We start from the raw sequence: 22,372 nt of genomic DNA, 5'->3' as shown, positions 1-22,372 counted from the left end.
TCCTTGCATTACGGTCTCTAATAGTCGTGAGATTAAAAAATCTTGCATGATAAAACTTAATATTTTACATTCGATTTTGCATTATGTGTCGCTATACGAAATATAGCCGAATAAAATAGTTTTGTTCCGTAATTTACATGTGAATCGACGTTAGAATTACCAGACAGATCAAATGGTCCATTCCTGATTTCTACTTTTTACGACTATTGAAAAGATAACAGATAATTCTCTGAGATATCACTGAAGACACTGATTTATCAGTACTCAAACTCAAGTGTAAATTATTAAAAATCTCAGTAGATGCACTCTTGGAGCTTCTGTAAGAAACTTCTATTTTCACAAAGTCAATTTAACTGCTCAGTAGTTTTAGTGTTAACGTTATGTCAGCTTTAAAAATACATCGTCTATATGTCATCGGAAAATGTCGAATATTGTTTTTAAATATTCTTAATAAGATAAGGAAGATGAATAATTGAATTTAACAAAATCGAATATTTTTAATGAAATAGTTTCTAGTGCAAAGGGTTAGCAGGAACACTATTTTATTCTAGATTAATTTTAAAAATTCTCCCTCGATATACAAGTCGACACATTGACGTCACGGGTTAACAATAGCCGCGACGTAACTCAGCGACAAAGAATTCGTAATTCGTGGAATGAGATTTCACAGGGTATCCTTATTCGACCGGTAATTTTCAAGTCGATCCTTTCATGAAACACGAAACGCCGCGGACTTTCTAAAGCGTGGGCATCGGCTGCCTGCACACGCGCTACAGCATCCCATTTCCTTTTACGCTTTTACGAGTATCAGAAAATATCCAAGCTGATTAAGAAATACACGAAAGCACAAGACATATCAAACAGCCAGTAACGACACATAAGTGTTTATTGACATGTTCATCACATCAACTTCATTGCATAAACAGTCTTTGATCAAGAAAATTATGGCCACTAATTTGTAATATTTTTTAACGGCATTTTCAAAAAGAAGGATATTGTAAAATGAGAAGGAAAAAGATTTAAAAATTTGTTGTATTTAAAATATATTATGAATTAGTAAAAAAGAATAACGGTTTATTCGTTGGAATATCTAATATTAATAAAATAATAAATATTTCTGCCTGTTTGGTAACTGTAAAATAATGTAATATTTGGTACAATGTAAAAATTGTGTGAATTATAGACGTAATATAATAATAGTAATTGCTAGAAATTTTTCTCAATGTTTAGAGATAATTCTACATTTTTATTAATATTAGTATCTACTTACAATTAAAAATTTATTTCAACTTTATTTCATAATTTTTAATTGTAATTGCATTGTATTCTACTTTTTCGTTTCCACAACCTATAAAATCGCCAAAAAAAATTACTTTTGTTCTAACAATAATCGAAAAGTTCATTGAATTTCTATTTATCAGAAATATTAAACTTCATTCCAAAGTTTTTGAAAATCGCTGAAATATGCTTTGGAATTTGTTGCAAATTTTAGCGTTCGTAAATGATCACTGTTGCGATATTATGTAACCAACAATTTTTACTGTCATTACAGCCAGCTATATCGAAGCGGCAGTTTCAATAGCTCGGGCAGAGGCTCCAACTGTGATCCCGCGGACGATATGTACAGCGATATCTCACTCGAGGAAGATGTCATTGATCTCAATCATAGAGTAAGTCAGCATCCACATTTTAATTAGAGTAGTAAATATCAATAAAATATGCAAATATTAATTCTTTTATCAACCCTTTGCGGTTGTGGCGAACTATGCGTGACAGAACTTTCACCATCCTGGTTGTCTACAATGAAAAAAATTAAAATACAAAATTATATATCATAAATAAAAGTTAAAAAATTAAAATATTTATTATTAAAATAATTTATGTAAAATAAAGATATATTACTGTATGGTGTAAAATTTAATAGTAAGTCATGAACTTCGTTTGCACATAAAATTAATACGACCTCAAAGGGTTAATATACAAAATGGGGTCACTCATTGCTAGAAACCTCAACGAGGTTAAAAAGTTTTTTTATGTCGTTCAGTAACTGTAGCAGATACCCTTCTTGGTATTTTTTTATCTTGCTATCACTTTCGTTAAATAAAAATAAATTTTAACAATTAATTGGAATGAATTTTGGAAAAAATTATAGACCTCAGGGAAGGTAAAGAAAGTTGATATTTTGTTATATTAAATTATTATCAATTATTAACTTCTTTCTTAGTGCTTAAGGTTTCAATATAATACATTGTAATATTAATAATACTGTTAATTATATTGCAACTGAGTTTTCAAAGAAATCAATTTAAAAAATTTCAATCATCTTTTATAAAGAATTAAAGGTTTTTTCAATGAACTGTGAATGTTTAATGCAATTATATACTTGTATGGACTATTCTATACAAACCGAAGTCAACAACAAATTTGTTTAATCAATTCTAATTTAAATAAAGTAAATATTAAATTTATTTCATTTTATACTATTCCTTACAATTAAATAATTTTAATTCAAATTAAGAAATGTTTAACTTAAAAAAATACATTAAATGTGTCTTTAACTTTACATATGAAAATTCCAAAAATTAAAGTATACTAACAGGGGGTTTGTATAGTGAATTGTGGATAGAAAATTATACTCTCACATTATTAATTAGATTTATCAAATATTTAATTTGATTAAATATTAATTAATTTCCCATACACTTTTATTGATTAAATATTAATTAATTACTACCCGGATGGATTCTTTATTCTCGATTGCCTACAATAAATAGGATCCCGTCGAGACAGATTTCTTCCTGTTCCGCTAACTTCCATAATTGTAGAATTTCTACTATTGTCCTTTCACGTTGTGATTTGAATGTATAATATGAATACCTGAAGTTTTCCCCATTCTTAAGATTCTAGTTATTCCTGTGTTCCTTTCACGCGACACGTTCCACTTCAGTTATTTATGGCCACAGAAATTTGGAATTCTAATTAACAGCAGAAAATCTTACTGTTTCTTTGTAACGGTTGAGGTATCGTAAACCTTAGAGTGCGCAGGTATTGGAATTACAAAATGGCAGTGACCGTTCCCAGCAAATTTTACGATGGATGAAATTGTAGGACGGGACATAAAAGCGGTTGGGGATGAAGGTTGCAGTGCACTTTTATTGCTTTAAAGGTTTGACAGTTGTAAATGCAAGGTGTATCACCGAAAACAGCTTTTCTAAACGTCTCTTTTAGGTGCAATTGGTGTTGCAAAAATGAGCTCTGAGCTTGGAGACTTGAAAACCGGCCGCGATTCGAACCTTTAACCCCTTGCTTTATAATAACGTGTTACCCTAATAACGTCTTTGCTATATAACATCAAGTCAAACTCGTGAAGCTGTTCTCAAACGGAAGTTACAAAATTGAAATGTCACTTAATTATTTTGGGTTCGAATTAAATACTATTTTTCTATTAATTATTATGTCTGAAGTAAAGGAGAATACAGATGAATAGGGAATTTTTCTTTATGTTCTGGAAAATTATTAAGGATAAAGTTATCTTAGCGAGCGCATTTATGAAAGAAAACATAGGACAACGGGTTAAATTCAACAATCATAAATATTATTTTTCTGTTATCAATTATTATACTTCAGAATGAACATGAACACAGAGTATACCCAGAATTTTTCTCCTACTTTAATAATTATAAATAACTGGATAATAGTTTAACGTAACGATTGTAATACATATTTTTAACGATCCTAATCCTATATTTTACATAAAGAAAATGAGGTTAATCCTCCAGATATTGTTAATTAACGTTATAAGTTACAACATTATATTAAGGAACTTAGTAACTCGTTATAATTTCATTTTTTCATTGCGTCGTTTAGAAGATTTGTTAAATTGAATGAAATACTACAATTGAGAAGATCATCCGATTATCCTCTCCGCTCTCACACACATTCCAAACCCATATAGGCACGCACCAGAATGGAGCAAACGGTAATTTCATTACACATTACCAACAACGATTAAAATGTAATAGTTAATTCAATTGCAAAGTACTTTTTATAATCGTTAATTGCCACTAATTTGCAATTGAGATTACAGTGAATTACAGGAAGTAATTTACAATCGAATCAACAGTTGCATTTCAATCAGTAGTTTCGATATACAGGGTGTACTATAAGATGTGGGACTCATTTTTAGAGTGGATACAAAAGTAATGAAAAGAATTTATATGAACATTATTATAATAATTCATAGAACATCTATTCTATTTGATTTTGTTTGAAATCTATAGTCATTTTTGTGTTTCAATAATGACTTTTCTACATAGAATGTTAACAAATTTATTAACTTCATTTAGTTACGTTTATTAACTATTTTAACTATCAAATAAGTGTGTGTCTTTTCTCGTTGATTGACTTTAATAACAACCGCAGATTTCATATTATAAAAATGATAATCTACATCGTAGAATTCTCGTCTTGCTTCAGCTAAATTATATTCAGCAAGACCATACATTAAGTGCATGCTCGCCGTTTCTTCAAGCAAATACATCTCGTTTATTTAATTGTCAAATACTTCTGATTCGTAAAGCCAATAGAATACTATTTAGTGTTTCTAGCAGGAGAACAAACTGTAATGAAGAAACTCAATCAGCAAATCATGTGAAATTAACAAGGTCAGAACACGTTTAAAGAATACAGAGCAGTGGTTACATACACGAATCAGTTGATGACTGGAGCCGTTTTATTATATTTTTAATATTTCACTCATTAACTATCTTGACTTCGAACGAAACATAATGATTTTGTTATCAATTATCATATTTCAAAATTAACATAGACATAGATGAACATAAAATTCTTCTTTGTGTCTAATAAATTATTAAAGCCAGAATAATTCTAATATTTACGAAAGAGCTAGGCAAAAGGTTAAGCGTTAATTCGTAGCTACAGTTTTCAAGGTCCGAGGATCAAGACTCGTTTCTACAACATGACATATGACAACATTTCTTACACCTGCACACCTGAAAAAAACACTTCGATAACTCTTTACAACATCCACACCCTGTATAACACAAACGGCAATTCCAAAACAGCTCCCTGAACATTATCCGAGTCAAAATTTGCCTGTTGATCAGGACACCTAACCTACTGTCCAAAACAGTTATACATTGAAATTATGGTTCCATTGATACGAAGAAGTGTAACTGTCATTGTCAACTGACTTTCACCCCAATGTCCGGTAAAAGGAAAACGATATTTGAATCGTCAGCGCCGTAGATGTGCGCCGCGAATTCGCCTTGTCGATCTCCGCCTCGCACAGGATCCTCTACTGAAGACCACCACGGTGACAACGCTAGGTTCCATCAACAGCATCCTCCGTATCATCCTCCGTACATATATTATCCACCGCCACCACCTTATCCGCCACTGAACCCTTACGGTCCTTACGGGCCCTATCATTCGGGAGCATTTTATTCGTCTGCTTATTGCAACGACGCGGTGCAAGAACCAAAAGGTTCATCCTGGATCGGGATTATCTTCATGGTCTTTCTGATACTCTGCGTGGCCGGAATCATTTGCTATCGGTCCTTATCCCGCGAATCTCGGAGAAGGTTGAACGCTAGGCTGCCCATCCTGACGCAACCGACCCAGGTAAATCCCCTGACTCTCGACCGTTATGCAATTGTCGTTCATTATTCAACGTTGTTTCTGCACGCGGATGAGAGATAACAGTGATAGTCTTCGTCGTTCGTTGCGATTGTTCACGGGACGCGGCAACTGACTTGTGAATGTGACGAAAATAACGCTTGATGTTACCTACCGCTGCTTGTTTCGGTAGTATTAGGTTAGCAACTAAGTTCGTGACTTTAACCAAATTTAACTAACGTTCGTTTCCTTTACGACTTCGCTTGTTGAATTTATTTTATTATTAATCATTTAAGAGGGCGCGAAGAAATCTCCTATTTATTGTAAGTGCACACTTACTTTGAAGGTAAAACATTGATAATAGGAAAATAGTCTCTAACTTCGACTTATATACGATGAATAACATTGATTATAATTGAACCAAATTAAAAATCTCCAGCATGAATTTTACTTGTTATTATACGGCAAGGTTGTCTGCCACGGTGGTCACCGACGAGCTTCCAAACTCGAGAACAACTACGATAAGAAAATTTATGTCAAATGAAAATATCTGGTAATATAAGTAGCTAGATAATAGCGTAATATGAGTGTTGTGGTTCCAAATCGTTAATAATTTTTAATGATTAAAATATTAATTAATAATATTTTGTTTCTGGTTTGCATTACTTTCGATAATTTTGATTGAATAAAAAAAGCGTTATCGCGCTATTCATTGTCAACATTTATCTACTTGAGCTAAGCCAAGCGCTATCCCAGCGCTTGGGTCTTTTCGATAAAACTTTTGTCAAAAACTCTGAGGCCCAAACGGTTACACATAATTATTTTTTGAAGTTATATAACCCTCCGCCGGCAATGTGAACCATAAAAGGTCCGGTCGAAAATTTCGTTTTTTAATTCTTCCAAAGTGAAGAGGATGAACTGCCTCCTTATACCCATAGAAGTTAGGCTCCCCAAATACCACTCCCCGTTCAATTCCAAATTTTAAGAGGATAAAATAATCTCTGTCCCTTTAATGGTCCATATTACCGACCATGTTGAAGACGAACCATATTGCCGGCGGAGGGTTAATAATAAAATTAGGACTAAAAAATAGTACAATTTTATTGCATTTTATCTTACGCCACTTAACTGTATGATTTTTAAAGTCTTAGATATTATGTAGGATTCAGGAAAGAGGGAAAGTGCTTTAAATACATATTGTTTTTAGAAACTCACGTTTTGTGAAAAGCAAACAATTGTTCGGATACTTTGAACTGATTGCGTGTCATCATACACACTCATGCAATATTTTCGTTAATATTTTTCTAGTTCAACAAAAGAAATTATAGAACAAATCACTGTTTATCTATTTGAAAATGTAGACTACAATTCCTAGAATTCTAAAACTCGCGAACAACTATTACGCGTCTAATCGCGTCACGTTCGTTTCAAAACTCACACGGTGAGCAACAACGGCAAATAAAGTGCACGAACGTTTTTCACATTTAGGGGCGATAGTCGCGGGAACAGAGTTCTATAAACCGTAACGATGTCCTGCATGGCCATCTCCTAAAACAAGGTCGTCTTTTTGAACCTGTAGACGAGGAAGATCAAAAGGGACGCGAAACAGAATTATCCAGCCGAATTTCTCGTATTTTCGAATGCGAATGCCATGCACGACGGAGAATACGTTTTGTGCGAGGGATGCGAAGATGTTCATTCCGACTCGATATTCGATCATGAAACTCAGGAACATGATGAGAGTCAGAAGAAAGGTATCATAGAGTTCTCGACGAGGGAAAGAGTTAACGTTGGTACCGATGTGATAGATTTAGAAGTCACGCGTTCAGTCACCACCTAATTGAATCTTTGAACAATTACGAGTCGAGGAATAGCCGATATCACAGTTACGTGGATTGCTGCAAAACTTTCGGGAAAGTATGAGATAAATTACGAATAAGTTTGAACTAATGATTTTATTTGTTCTCAAAATATTCTGTACCGTTCTTAGAAAAATTGATATTCGTTCATTTAGATCTTGGAAATTAGAGGTTTATAAGTGAAGAATTAGTATACATATTTGCGTAACTGCTTCAATCAAAATGAACCCAAACACTTACCAAATAATGCTTATGAAATTCAATATGAGTCAAATTGACTCGTTCCTTAAATCTGGTATTAATATATTTTCCATTGTGATTGTGTCAACACTTTCTAAGCTTAAAAATGTGAAGCTTTACGAAGATAACAAATAACCGTATGGCAACGCTGGAAATGGCGCGTTCCCGAAACTTTTGCAGCAACCTACATAGCTCCTGATATGACCCGCGTTTCTGGATCCGCAAATATTGTAAATTTACAACGTGAAAGTGAAAGGGAGCGCTAATTACTGTAGCTCACGAATGAAACCATGTAATTACTACTAGCTGATCAGAATACAGAAAAATAACCAAATAAACTGTTTAACGGAAACTGCGTACAGGATGTTTCATAAAATTCAGGTGTAAGAGTGAGTTTAACGTGTACATTTATCTTTGCTTCAGTACTAATTTTGTTATCGAAGCCAATGATTATAGGATAATCAAGTTAATTTATACACGTTGTACGTCTTTTAAGTTTCTCCAGTTTTTGATATGTAGACTACACTCCACATGAATCGCGTAACGCATATCTTTTGTATTAGTTACGCTTAATAAACTTTAAGCGTGAGACCGTATTTTACGATGCTGAACCTCGTTTTGTGCAAATAACTGTGCAAAAATGACGAGAACTGCGTACAATATTGAGTTGTATTTCATCTTATCTGCTCATTAAATTTGATTTCAGATAGATTTCAGTTATTTGAAAGTATGAATAATTTTTCAAACGAAAAGTTAAGAAGTGCATAGAAATTGAGAGAGGATTCTTATTTCTTTCAATGAAAAATATGGATTCTTTAGCATTTTCCGTAGAAAAGAATATAGACGTCTTTTAGTTGAAACTCTGCATACGTTTTTATTATACTTCTATTAGGTTACATGAATTTTTTTCGTTAGATTTATTACGAAATACAGTTTCCACAATGTATAGATCAAAATAAATCAAATGATTACAACAAAAGCATTGGACTTATCGATTTGAAATTAGAAATGTTTGTTAAGAAGGATTTCTTTTATCGTTTGACCCACAAACAAGGTAATAGTATATATTTTTTTAAATTAACAATAAGTATGAAATTGTTTTTAGTAAAACGGAAGATCTGATCTTGAGCAACTACCACTTTTCAAAAAATAACGTTTTTATCAAGGTCAAATATTACCCCCTGCTTACATGACACTCAGTTTTTATCTTTCTCAAGTAACGATTGAAACTTTACCTTCAACTGTTCAGTACCTAAGTATATGTGTATACGTTTTTAATCATTTCATTAATTAATAAATATTAATAGATAATTAACAAATAATTAATAAATAAATAACAAATAATTAACAAATAATCAATAATTACATAACAAATAATTAATCATTCACTTAATTTTTAAATATTTAAAAACATGTATGAACACTTGTAACAGAATCACATTGAGTACCAGTGAATTAAACATTTAACGGATTGAGGTCCGGATTCATCTACTAGACGTGAACACGTGAAATAGGAATCTCTATTCTGCACCTATGTATATACTTTTTAAGTAGAAATATTCATTTGATATTATATTATAATAATTAATATTAATTTTAATAATAATCAATATTGAGTTTATAGAACATTCTGTACATTTCATATTGGGTTGGTTTTTCATTGAAGGAAGTGTTTATTGCAGATAGCAATAATGAACTTGAAGGGGTCAGACATATCGTACTTGAAAATACAAATATAAATATTCAAATTTTTAAGATCAAAGCGTATATTTACTAATAAGTAAATAAATATCTTTCTGCTAATGTTTCATTCATAATGCGAATAGAAACTTTTACAAATCGTAATTTCCATTTTGATGATCATCTAGCGTACGAACTTTTATAACGTAATAAATTACATTATTATGTGTTTAAATGAGTGCAGTATAAATTTTCATGATTTCAGTTTTTATTGTGCTCTAATTTAACGCATTACAGTCACAAAACAATAATTATCTCACTTGTGCTTGCAAGAAAATTTTAAGTTACATTAAAAAAAAATTTAATTTTGAAACTAAGATAAATAGAATAGAAAGATAAATAATATTAAAATATTTACATTTTTCGTAAACATACTAATAAAATTGCAGAACTTAATAGAAATGCACTATTATTATTAAGTATATTAACACATTTCTGACCGCTGATGTAAATTCACGTCGTTACAAATTCCATTGTTGATTGTCGCTGATGTTAATTCACATCTTCTCAAATATAATAACTTTCAAAATATTTGATTCTTCTGCTCTTTTCTATTTGCGATTTTTTTAATAGAAAGTTTTTCATTTCAAACAACGGATCGTTACAAGACTAATATTTCAAAATAAATTTTCTAACTTTTGTCCTTGTTTTAACTTTGGAGACTTTGCGTCAATTAGCTTCAGGTTTTATTCATTTCCACCTGCAATGAGTATTAGAAAGGCGAAAAATTTTCCGGTCGCGAATGTGTTAAGTAAGCATACAGTTTCTGTCTCACAAAATTGTATGCAATTTAAACAATACATAAGGCTACGTTTACACTGAATGTATATTCGGTCGAATTGGCACTCTGACAAACTCAATACACATGTTCAAGCAATTGAATATGTATATGAATTTCTGAGGGTGTGTACACAGCGATCTTCAAATATTTCTTCGTCGGTACGCCAACTCGTCCGAATACGCATCCAGCGTAATCGTAGCTGTATGAACACATGTATGAAACATCAAGGCAAATAGTATGTCAACACAGTAGTACGTTTGGAGACTTCATTCACACAGGTAGTGTTTAAATTGGAATACAATTATTAAACATAATACTATCTAAAACGTCAAGAAACGACTGAAGAAGAAAAAAGAACAATTACAGTAAAGTTACATAATATGTGTAAAACGTTACGTAACATTTCTGAAATTCTGAATAGACTAAAATCTACGAGTCAACGTGACAGAAAAACAGTAAAAAATAATCCAAGAAGTGAACGGCCACAAAAGGTAAGTAAATATAGTAGCCGATTGATACGTCACGAAATAAAACAAAATCTAAAGACAAGTGATAACAAATTAAAAAGAAAATTGAATCGTACAACTTTGTTGAAGTTAATAGTTGTGCCAACACTTTGTGCACTCAGTGTATATTGATTTTGAACCTGAAATAATATTCGGATTTATGTATGTACATAAGTACATTACATTTTTAAACGATTGATACATCTTTGGCGATAAAGTACAAGGAAATTACGAAACGTATTCACGGAACGTTATAAACATTTCAAACTTGGCGGTGTGTCGCCGTATTACCTGTATTTATCGCGAAAATTCCTCAGATTCGAAAATAGCATTTCATACGCACAACAGGTTTTGCGTGTGAGTACGTGAAAACAAATTTGCTAGTATCCACGGACTGGTCGTCAAGGATTCACTAACTGTTTGCGGTCTTCTTTTTTTATAATACTTAAGACTTAGATGCATAACTCAGCTTTTTTGTGGAAGAAGTCTTTATAAATTTTAAAAATTCCCATCTACAAAGGGTTAACACTAACCGGTCAAATGACTGAATTTAAAACTCTGCGTTTTGTTTCACTCAACTTTATATCAATTCCAATATTATCCGATTAATCAGTTTTTCAATTTTTGTCTTTCATTTTGTTCCAGTTTGCATTTAAAAAAATGTATCGTCTAACTTGTTTGTCATAGGAAAAGTGCTGGTACGGTTAGTGTTAGAAATATTAATTTCTAACTCTTTTCTTTATTATTTAAGTAACATCACTTCTTTGTGTAGCTATAATCTCAATATTCTGGTGACAAAAAAAAATATCAAGCGTTCACGAATATTTTCTGTAAACCATTGTTTACAAATTATTAACCTCAACGTAACTTTTCACAATTTGTCACTTTTTCATTTAAATATGAAGAAGTTATTACGAACTCGTTATTTCTTATTCAATGAAAAAGAACTGTGCTCTTTGCAAGTAATTATGAACTGTTATTTTAAAACACAAATTTTTCCTTTTTGTATAATCTTTTCGTAGTAACTTTCTATTGTTTCAATAAAACATGATATTTTGTAATGTTTCCATTGCATTTTGACGTGCTAAATTACTAATGTACACATAAGGTAACATTTAAGCTTTACTGGAAATCATGTGAAATTATATTAATTCATCAATTAAAAAAACATAAATATACATGAAGTACAAAACTTATTTCAAAACGAAATAGATAAAAAGTAACTCATACAAATAAGTAATAAGTTAAATTTTTGTATGATTTGACGTTAATTGTAGACACCGTAAAATATAATAACGCTGAAAAAATGGTTCACATAGTATATTTCTTTATCAAAGAAACAAATGAAAGCCCATATGATGGAAAATGCAATCGAATAGAAAGTTAACATAAATTAATAAGTGGTGTTAAAAATGTTAAGGAACTTGTTTTGAAAAAATTCGTCTTTAAATTTGTGCGGTATGTGTTCGAAAAATTGAGATAAAACATGAGCCGTGCTAAAATAGTATCCGGAGGTTTTCTTGGTTGGAGCGGTTGGCCTTTCCTAAGTTTTTTGATTATTCTTGGTGTGCTTGCTTATCTCGGATTCAATTTATACAAGAAATGGCTTCCTGGAGGTGGCGGAGAATAAATATTAAACAAGAATAATTGTAAAACACTTCCATTTTACACGGTATTTATTTGGATTACATTTTATTAAACATTCTGTTACGTACAATTTTCTTTTATAATATTAATTTGTAAATTTATTATATTTTATATTTTATTTATTTATTTACAAAATTCATATATATTAAGTTAATTGAAATATTCTATATTTATTAATATACTTTTTATCTTAAACGTAAGAGAGTCATCGTTTTTCTTTTTTCCTTTATTATTAATTAATACATAAAAGATCCATTTTTAACACTATAAGTCAAGGTTAAATATTAATGTATACGAACTTCGCAACTTGGGGAAAAAGGTTAAAAAATAATCATACTCATGATTACGTACGCTACTTTGATATGTTAAATTCGCATTTAGAATTTTATTTATACATTCATATAATTTTCTTATTTATAACTGCTATAACAAAATTTGATGGAAACTATCAAAATGTCTTAAAATAAGAAATATAATGTTCAATATTCTCTGTTAAATAGTAAAACTATCGTTTGCTCTTTACCTTTAATGATACAAACAAACAAAATACAACGTGTGCTATATATTCAACGTGTAAATTTAATTACACGATATATCTTAAATCGAATATTTTGTATATTAACCTTATACCATGCGAGTATTGCAAGTTGATATTGGGGGCGTATTTTAACGTCTGTTATCTATAGAAATTATCGTGTTGCGTAATGACTGATTAAAAGAAAGCCATTACTTTATTACCGTTATACAATTTAAATTCAGTGTGCAGCGGTATAAATTACATCGTTTCAAAGTAGCATCATGAACATTATTACATCACGGTAATTGGACGTGATCTAAACTATCCATGTACAAACTCCTTTTAATGAATTTATCTCTAGGTACCTATTTAGTAATAGCACGGTTCGTTTTTTACCGTCACTGACTCAAACTCAAAATGAATATAAAATTACGTCGGTCTATCTAAGCTTAAACCACATAAATATATATATAAAAAATATTTTAAAACTAAAATATTTTAACAATGAATCTTTTTGCTTCGTACGGCGCTTCCAATTTGAATGACTTTCGTACTTGAACGTAAATACGAATCACGTAGAGGACTGGTTACGCGATCTAGGAGGCTACAGCTAGGGCTACATAAAAAAGAAATCGATGAAAAAGGTGTATGGAAGCGTAATTCGTTAATTGGCTATAGCCAGGAAACAAAGAACAGAAAGGTTTTCGTGCTGTTTAACTGGATTTGTAAAGCACGCGTAGGGGTGGCCGAGACAGACTTTGTTCAATATAACATGCGCCGCGATATATGTGAATTCGCCGGAGTTAGTCAATACGCAGTATGGAGTGCACAAATAGCCTCGCGGCTACTCCCAGTTTACAGTGGGCGATTGAGACGAACGATTATGTTCGAAGTACGCCCGAAGAAACGGAAGTGCACGTAGTGTTGTGGCTCTCTCTCCCTCTCGACTGTACACGTTAGATTTATCTGTACGTTTCTACGTCCTAACATCACGGTTGCACCAGGGGACGCACGAATTTTAGAGGTTAGGTTAGCAACAGTGTTGTGCGTGCACACGAGGATGGATAAGCGACACAACCGGCGTGCCTGCACGTCGTTCTAACGGAATAATCCCCGGTATTGGATTAGTCGAAGAGGATGACGGTTCTACCTGCCACAGGCGTGACGTGACAGATCACGAGCTAGAATGGATTCAAACGTTTACGATGAACAAACGGACACGAGCCCGGTCGGACGTTCCTCCGATCACGATAATCGAATAATATCCGGGGAGGGGCCGTCTCCTGGACCCGGAGCCGGCCTCGAGTATGACTTATGGGAAGGACAATTTCAATTTGTTGGACAGACGCCGTCTTCTCGCGTTAGTCGACTACCTCGCCGACGAGGTCCTCGACTTACCGAGCAAGTAAGCCAAGATTGGTCGAATCTCTATCTAGAAACGATGACCATTTATTTTTAATAAGAACGTCACGATTTTAAATTGGCTCGGTCGCGAGTGTCATGCAAACGTAAGAGGAACGAGTGAGGACGAATGTATGTTTACTAAAACGAGATCATTTTGAAATTTTTGTTTTATTTAACTGCTTTTTTTTTTTAATGATTTTCTTTACTTTTCTTTTGTTCTTTTGCTTTAGTGTATTGTAGAAAATAACATTCTTTTCGAATATATTCGTTATTGCAGTCGAATACCGAAGAACTAATACCTTGTCTTATTTGATAACAGAAACGTAGATAACCGGAGTGTTGTTAAAATAGTCGCAACGTAACCGTCGAATACCATTTACTACGTACGTTTTCTTGTTTTCAAAAAATTGAAGCAATATCGATAACTAGGACTGGTGACATTTTTGCAAGCGTGAAATTAGTGAAATAGAAGTGCGATTGATTTACATTTGAAATAATTACAAATTTGAATAATGTTTCACCGATTGTGTGTAAACAATGCACAAATGTGCAGTGAACTGTGAAATTGTATACGAGCATGGAGAAATTTTAAATAATATTAAGTAACGACGTTTGAAATGTAACGTAAAACATTTCAAGTTTACCGTGGAATAATGACATGCTACGTGCGTATTTATGTTTAGTATTCCACCGTTGAGAACAGTGATGCTCATCGAGTACATGATACGAGCTAATTATAGATTGCCAGGAAGTGTATTGGACGCAAAATGAAATTGTTTGCTGTTACATTTTATAAATATTACATAAATTACAAATAACTTGGATTGTAACGAAATATTTATTCATAAATATACGTGTAGTATACAAATACAATGTTGATGTTTGATTTCGTGATTGAGAGTCACTGGCGGCAAAACTTCGGGAATATATAAACATGTGCGCAGGTTTCTGAGCGGAAAGAGTCCGTTGACACATTCAATGACACTCTTCCTTCGTGTTTTTATATTTTAAGTTCATGAACATATCGTGCAAGATCTATCACTGTGGCAAAAATAAAACGTAGCCGTTTTCTTTTTAGGTTCAAATGATCCAGGAGCAAATGCATGCTTTAGTGGATACTCAATCGGTCGGGGAGGAACGTTACGTGAGAGCGAAACAGGAAAATGCTATGTTGCAGGCGAGAATATTAATGCTTGAAGAAGCAGCTAAGGATGCCGAAACTAGAGCCGAAGAAAGGCTGCAAGTACGTTCAACTACAATTTTTATATATTTTGAAAATTTTATTTACGAATTTTCGATGAAATGAAAATCAACGTTTATTTATAAATATTTATATTATCATATAAATTTGAAAAATGCTTTGTTGTTCTTTGATAACTGACTTCGTGAACAATATTTTTTTAGGCGGAGCAACGGAAGCATAGAGAATGGGCGAATCGTTTGGAACGCGAACGACAGTTACAATTAGAAAATTATGCCATAAAACTGCAAGCGATAGAATTAGAAGGAACTAGTTTAAGGGATGAAATAGGAAGGTTACGCGAACAATTAGAAAAAGTTAAGGCGGAAAAAAATCGGCTGGAGGATGACCTTGAAGAATCCAGAAGAGAAACAGAGGTTGCACGTGAAAGTGAACGCCAAGCCATAAATCGGGCTAATGAAGCTCATTATCAGTTAGAAGCTGCTAGAGAAGAACTTTCGATAAGAGTGGAGGACCAGCAAAGAATAGATGAATTACTGCAACAGGTGGCACAACTTCGGGCACATAATAAAAGTAACAATAGTTTTCTATCAATGTACTCAGCTAAATGATTCATACTCAGGTGTTTAAAATGTGTTAAACGTTTTCTTAGGTCTAGAAGAATCGAGGGATGAATTGCAAGCTGCAGCGGCTCTGCAGGCAGGCCGTGAACTTCTAATGTTAAATCCCTGCAACAGTAACTGTAATGCTGAAAAAGGACCTAGTCTCGCTGTAGAATTATTAGCCGGCATCAATCAAGATCAGGTATTTTACATTTATATTTTCATATCAGATGGAGTATAAAATAGATGTAATGCTTTATGCTAGTATTATACAAAGGGAAGCTTTTAACTCTCATGCTATAATTTACACTTAACAACAATTGTTTTATACACTGAAGTTACCATTCATTTAATTATTAAATTTGATAAAAATAATATACAGTATACGTAGATGTCTATTTGGAATTTCGTTATTTTTTATTGTCGTTTTAGATTTTACCGATTCCGTATTTTGTAGAATCGCTTCTTAAAATATTTGCTATATACATTTGAATTCAAGGAAACAGACACAATAAAAGGTTTGATGAGTCTTTAAACTATACAACCTAAATTTTCTATTGTGTTTTTGAAATTTCTTACATAATTCACCTGTACTTTTAGTTATAATTTTGCACCTTTAAATATTAGTTAATATCTCCCATTCATTATTTGAATTTTATTATAATTGAAAATTAAATGTGCTAAAATTAAATTGTTTCTTAAAATTCGTTTATTACAGATGAGACAAGCTTTAAAGGAGCAGCAAGAGGTCAATACGCAATTAAGGGCATACATTGATGGAATTTTGTTGAACATAGTAGAAAATTATCCTCAATTGTTGGAAGTGAAACAAACTCACTGAACTACTCCAAAAATAATCAGTGATTATATTTAATGTGAACACATTGCGGTCGACGGTCCACATTAAACTGTAGCGCTCACTGGTTCAATCGAATAGAAACTGTATTACGTACTTAGCCATATTTTTTCGTTGAATAGAAATGCCTACGTGAAAACAACTGTTTAAATCAAAGTACTTGAATTCATTTTATCGTGAAATTTACAGTTTTTTCAATAAAAATGATAAATTTTAATTTTCGCATTTGCTTCTTTTACTTCATAAATGTTCGATAATAACACTCTTGTTTCTAATTGAGAAAAATCAAATGGACATGATTAATTCCTTGAAATTTCATACGATAGAATAGGTTATGAATTTTAAGTAGTATTTATTTAAATGTGTTTCTTATGTGTAACTCTGTGTAATGTTACACTGAAAACAATAATAGCATGTTCCTTTTTTCAATGCATTTCTAAATCCATGTCAGGCTACTTAATCATGTTTATAATATTTTTAAGGTACTTTAAATAGTACTTTTAACAAGTGAAAATATTCTTAATAATAGTAAATACATCCTATTTAACATTATATTAAATTAATACAGTGTACTGTTAGTGGAACAAATATAGTGACATTTGAGAATACCGCAGGATATCGAACAGGAACGCTTCTAGCCATTGAAGGTACAGAAAGAGCATATGAAAGGTGATCTCTTTTGAATCACAGAAAGGCAAGTAATATTACTAGAAGGCCTAATTGAAATACAGATAATAAAATTCGCAGGTTTACTACATATGGCTACGCAAGTTATAGATTATTTTTCTACTACAGTAAAAAATATCGCTTTCAAAATCAATTGAAAGAATTTCAATAAAGTCACTACGTTTATTCCACCGACATTGGAAGTATAATTACAACAGGTATGTCATCCGTGGACCGCATATAAGTACGGTCGAAGATCACTACAGGGCCGCAAAGTGTTATTTGTTCAAGGCAATTGTACATTATACTTCTTTGTTAAAACATTTATTCAAAGATTTATACGAGCAATTTTATCGTATAGCGCCTATACAGATACTATATGGGAAAGCAATTTCCGTCCATGCGAATTTAAAATTTTAGTAACATAATTGCAGTCGTTTAATTTCATGTTTTCACTGCCATTCTTTTACTGTAACTATATACATCTTTTATACAGAGGCAGTAGGCGAGTGAATATTTGCATCGATAGTTCACAATTTATTCTAAAAATACATACTGAATAATATTGTTACGTCCTACACTCACAGCGCTAAGATCTGCACTATTGACAATGTTATTAAATTACCCCTAAATCTACTGCCTATAATATTAATACTTGCACGATTATATTGTGAAGTTATTGGTACTCAACTTATTTTAGTTTTGATGCAGATCTATACATTATTAACAGAAATAAGATGGGAAATTAATATTAGGTTACTGAAAGAAAGTAATTGAATTAATGGGATTATGGATGATTTGTGATGTGTGATGTGTCTTTACTTACAATTATGCACCTTTATGCAAAATTATCTTAAAGAGATGTTTGTTAGAGACACAATATAATGGCAAAGGAAAGAGATATTCATTATCTCTATGTTATCCATTATTAATGGAATTAATTTTATTTTAATTTTCATCCATTTATATTTTTTTGCTAACTTTGGTCCAAATATCACCTTTGATATACGCGTTTATTATCAAGACTTTCAGTAACCAACACGACAATAATATTTATTTTGGTAAAACAACGATTCATTACTTGTCTTTATTTTCTCTTTTGAGATTCATTGATCAAATTATCTGTTGTTTGCACTTAAATGTAAATTCAACTAAAGTAATGTAGCAATGCAATTGTGATGCAGCGACCAATAATAGGCACTAAATACCAAAATATTAGGAAATATTAGATAATTTACAAATTATAAAATGTTATAGTAATATTTTCTTAATATAATATTATTAACTGTTAAAATGTTAACTGTTTGAGTAATGTAGTAAATACGATATTTGGCGCGCGTTGTGTCAACCTCTGCGCTGATGTTAGGACGTTACAGTGTAAGAAATGTAAATAGTAATTATATATTACTATCTATAGTGAGTCTTACCTGAATTTACTGTCTGTAGTAAATCTTACAGTGAATTTTATATAAAATCATGATTTTAATAATTGTTTATGTAATTTAAATATTCAATTAGGTAACCACGATTTGCAATATCGTCCAAAATAAAAGAAATTACTAGTTAAAACATTGTGTAGATTTAAAAATTATATCACAAAATAAAACCGATTTTCTTTTATATCTTTCTAAAGAAAAAAAAATAAAATATTCAATGTGGTCAAAGGAAAAGCATCTATAGGTATGATATATACCTAACATCCAATGTATTTTTGTATCACATGATGTATGAATAAAGTGATGTTATTTTATCATTCAAAGTAAGCTTATATAGTAATAATAGATTATAATAACATAATAACATAATAACATAGGATGTTAGGTCTATCTTATACTTTATGCCTAAATTATTCATAATTACTATTTGAATGGAGTTTTTACGTGAAACAACTATACTATATATAAATAATGGTCAAGTGTAATAATTTTATCTAGATTATGACTCTTAATAATAAAGAAATCTTTTTACTTTAATAAACATAATAAATAAATAAGTAAATAAACGTAAGAAATTTAAACTGTTCAAAGTCATTTCAACTATTGTAAACCTAATCAACTAGCCTAAGGTTATTCTAGTGGGGTGGGTATTTTTTTACGCTTTTGTAAAGCGTAAAAATCAGAAAAAGGTATATTTTGGCACAATTGAGGTAGCGACAATAGTAATGCATGTGCTGATGACGCACGCAAAATTTAAGCTCGATCAATATGATAATTTCTGATGTATTCATGGCAATCAATTTGAAAAATGTAATTTTAAGATTAACACGTTTAACACATTCGCGACCACGGTCGAATTTGAAATATCCTCACTGTGGTACTAAGCCTTTAATTATATAATTCTTACACATTTAAAACGTAGTAAATAAACTATTTTACATAAATGCCATGTATATGTGATATTTTGATATAGCCAAAATGACAATAGGGTATATACGCCATATATATGTTAATATAATCATAGCAACGATAATTAACAGCGTTACACATATGCAGTACCGCCAGATCGGGGAAATTGAGGGGAATACAGTTACTTCCTCTTTGACATTCCGCGGGATTCTGCGGTGTTGTGGGGATTGTTGGGGGATATCTGCTGATGAGGAATAGTGTCGTAGAAGGGGTAGGAAAGAGTGGGAGAAAAGACTTTTTCTGGCTTCACTAGTCATGTTATTTGAATCATATTGCATTTAACAATGGTACCTTAAAAACGAACTGATCCAAAAGTGAAAGAAAAATTTATTTATCTTCAACAATGTGTGAGAAATTAAGTAAGTCAAATATTTAATATTCATATAACTAAAAAAATACTCCCTGAAACCTATGGATAGCGGGTAAATAAATAAATAATAATAATAACTAAAAGAATAGTTACTCAGGATATATAACAGTAATGAATATTTTATATACATAGATACTGATCAAGATATCGTCAGTGACGATAACAGTAGCAGTAGCAGCAGCGATTTTCCATCTTTTAAAAAACCACGTTTTCTGGAAAAGTGGCTACAAGATCCGGAAATGTCGATGTGGTTGAGAAAGCAAGATGATATACGTGCATGGTGTACCATATGTGAGACACATTTAAAAACTAGTGCTGGAAAGCATGACTTAAAAAGACATGCAAATAGTCTGCATCACAAGAATAATGTGCGTAGAAAGATGCAAGTGAAAGGAGCAGATACAAGTTCAACTTCACAAGTTTCCAAAAATGAAATTAAGGAAGCAGAAATTAGATACTGCTTATTCGCAGTTGAACACAACATTAGCTTTCAGATGTTTCAAGCATTAAGTAAATTAAATAAAATTATAGCTTCGAAACTACCATTAATGCAATCTATTAAATTAGGAAGAACTAAAATAAGAGCTATCATTAAGAATGTAATTAATAAATCTTTAATTTTAGATATGAAGGAAATGTTGAAAGAAAAATATTTTTCTCTTATAATTGATGAAAGTACTGATAATACAAATATTAAAAATTTAAGTATTTTAGTTAGATTTATACAGAATCGTAGTATAGAAACACATTTGTTAGATTTAATTAGAGTAAAAAAGCCTACTACCGAAAACATGTACAAATGTATAATAAATAGTTTGAATAAGTTTAATTTATCCGTTAGTAACATAGTTGGGGTAGGTGTGGACAATGCCAACATTATGGTAGAGGCCAAGAATATTTTAATGTCACGGTTTATCGACAGTAATGATGAAATTATAGCAGTCACATCAATAGATAGTTTAAGAGAAGATAAACCAGAATCATGTACACAAATCATAGAATTTTATAGAAATGTTCAAAAATTTTATCAAATTAATCATAATGATAAATTTTTAGCTGCTTTGAATTTCTTAAATCCAGAAGTAGCACTTGATAATGCAAAACATACAGACCAAATAGAAATTCTCTTAAGAAAATATCCTTCAAAATTTAATACTGAAAAAATGATCAATCAATGGTTTTTATTGTCCAAGAAACCTACCGAAAATGAACAAAAAAATTTACGAACATTAGGAGTAATTGAATTTTGGTTTAGTGTAAGCAATTTGAAAGATGATTTAGGCAACTTGTTATATGATGAAATTGGAAAACTTGCATTTCTATGTCTTTCACTACCACAATCAAATGCAGATGTGGAAAGATTTTTTTCCATGATTACAGATATAAAAAATAAAAAAAGAAATAGATTGGATACACAGATGATTTGTGCTATGACACGAATTAAATTATACTTACAATCAAAGCACGTTGATGCGTGCAGTTTTAAAATATCAAACCAATTATTAGATTCTTTTAGTTATGAAATGTATCACAAAGAAGAAATCCCGTCAGAATTAAAGGGAATCTTGCTCCCTGATGAAACTGATGAAAACGACTGTGACAGTGATGCATTATGAGTATTTGTTTGTTGATTGTATTTTATTGCATTATATATAATTGTTTATTATATTTGTTCTTGTATTTAGTATTCAGTTTTACAATTTGTTTCATCTTCCCAATACCAAATTTTTTAATATATGTATTGAAAAAGATAGTCTCAAAACTGTTATGTCCATTCTTTAAAAATGTTAAAATATATTACAATTTATTTTTATGACATTTATGATTTTACTGGAATGAAATTCCATACTACAGATTTCAAAATTTTTTACAATGTACACAGTAAACATTCATACTACGCTTCACAATTGTAACTCCCACATGTTACAATTCATTTTATAC

General features: G+C 31.3%; 4 protein-coding genes across 10 annotated transcripts in view; all 4 read left to right on the top strand.

Moving 5' to 3' along the window:
- The window catches only part of nuf (rab11 family-interacting protein nuf), a 43,111-nt gene extending 25,904 nt beyond the window's left edge, over positions 1-17,207 (top strand). For all 4 annotated transcript variants that reach the window (XM_031970485.2, XM_031970483.2, XM_031970484.2 and 1 more), the window contains 5 exons: positions 1,553-1,670; positions 15,410-15,574; positions 15,736-16,105; positions 16,185-16,336; positions 16,853-17,207. In XM_031970485.2, the coding sequence (XP_031826345.1) occupies positions 1,553-1,670; positions 15,410-15,574; positions 15,736-16,105; positions 16,185-16,336; positions 16,853-16,975 (928 nt within the window). In that variant the 3' untranslated portion in view covers positions 16,976-17,207. The remainder of the gene's footprint in view (positions 1-1,552; positions 1,671-15,409; positions 15,575-15,735; positions 16,106-16,184; positions 16,337-16,852) is intronic.
- On the top strand, positions 4,312-7,324 carry LOC143174681 (uncharacterized). Of its 3 annotated transcripts, none has more exons than XM_076368916.1 (2): positions 4,312-5,643; positions 7,126-7,258. In XM_076368916.1, exons 1-2 carry the CDS (start codon positions 5,269-5,271, stop codon positions 7,132-7,134), a joined length of 384 nt encoding a protein of 127 aa, XP_076225031.1. In that variant the 5' UTR covers positions 4,312-5,268; the 3' UTR covers positions 7,135-7,258. The 3 variants fall into 3 exon arrangements, 1 of the variants encoding a protein (XP_076225031.1); XR_012998893.1 differs by lacking the exon at positions 4,312-5,643 and adding an exon at positions 5,659-5,836 and having other exon boundaries at positions 7,217-7,324; XR_012998892.1 differs by lacking the exon at positions 4,312-5,643 and adding an exon at positions 5,659-5,836 and having other exon boundaries at positions 7,126-7,241.
- LOC143174680 (uncharacterized) lies at positions 11,195-14,114 on the top strand. Its single transcript, XM_076368915.1, has 4 exons — positions 11,195-11,466; positions 11,536-11,725; positions 12,184-12,221; positions 13,507-14,114. The coding sequence occupies exons 2-4, from the start codon at positions 11,663-11,665 to the stop codon at positions 13,847-13,849; spliced, it is 444 nt and encodes a 147-aa protein (XP_076225030.1). The 5' UTR covers positions 11,195-11,466; positions 11,536-11,662; the 3' UTR covers positions 13,850-14,114.
- Positions 17,208-20,083: 2,876 nt separating the features above from the next.
- LOC116424286 (uncharacterized) lies at positions 20,084-22,219 on the top strand. 2 transcript variants are annotated; one of them, XM_031970486.2, is made up of 2 exons: positions 20,084-20,420; positions 20,564-22,219. In XM_031970486.2, exons 1-2 carry the CDS (start codon positions 20,405-20,407, stop codon positions 22,045-22,047), a joined length of 1,500 nt encoding a protein of 499 aa, XP_031826346.1. In that variant the 5' UTR covers positions 20,084-20,404; the 3' UTR covers positions 22,048-22,219. The 2 variants fall into 2 exon arrangements, with proteins under 2 accessions (XP_031826346.1, XP_031826349.1); XM_031970489.2 differs by having other exon boundaries at positions 20,084-20,483.
- Positions 22,220-22,372: the final 153 nt, after the last annotated feature.

Source organism: Nomia melanderi, chromosome 7, assembly GCF_051020985.1.
Source record: "Nomia melanderi isolate GNS246 chromosome 7, iyNomMela1, whole genome shotgun sequence".
NCBI classification, from domain to species: Eukaryota; Metazoa; Arthropoda; class Insecta; order Hymenoptera; family Halictidae; genus Nomia; species Nomia melanderi.
This window is presented reverse-complemented; position numbering and strand designations above follow the sequence as displayed.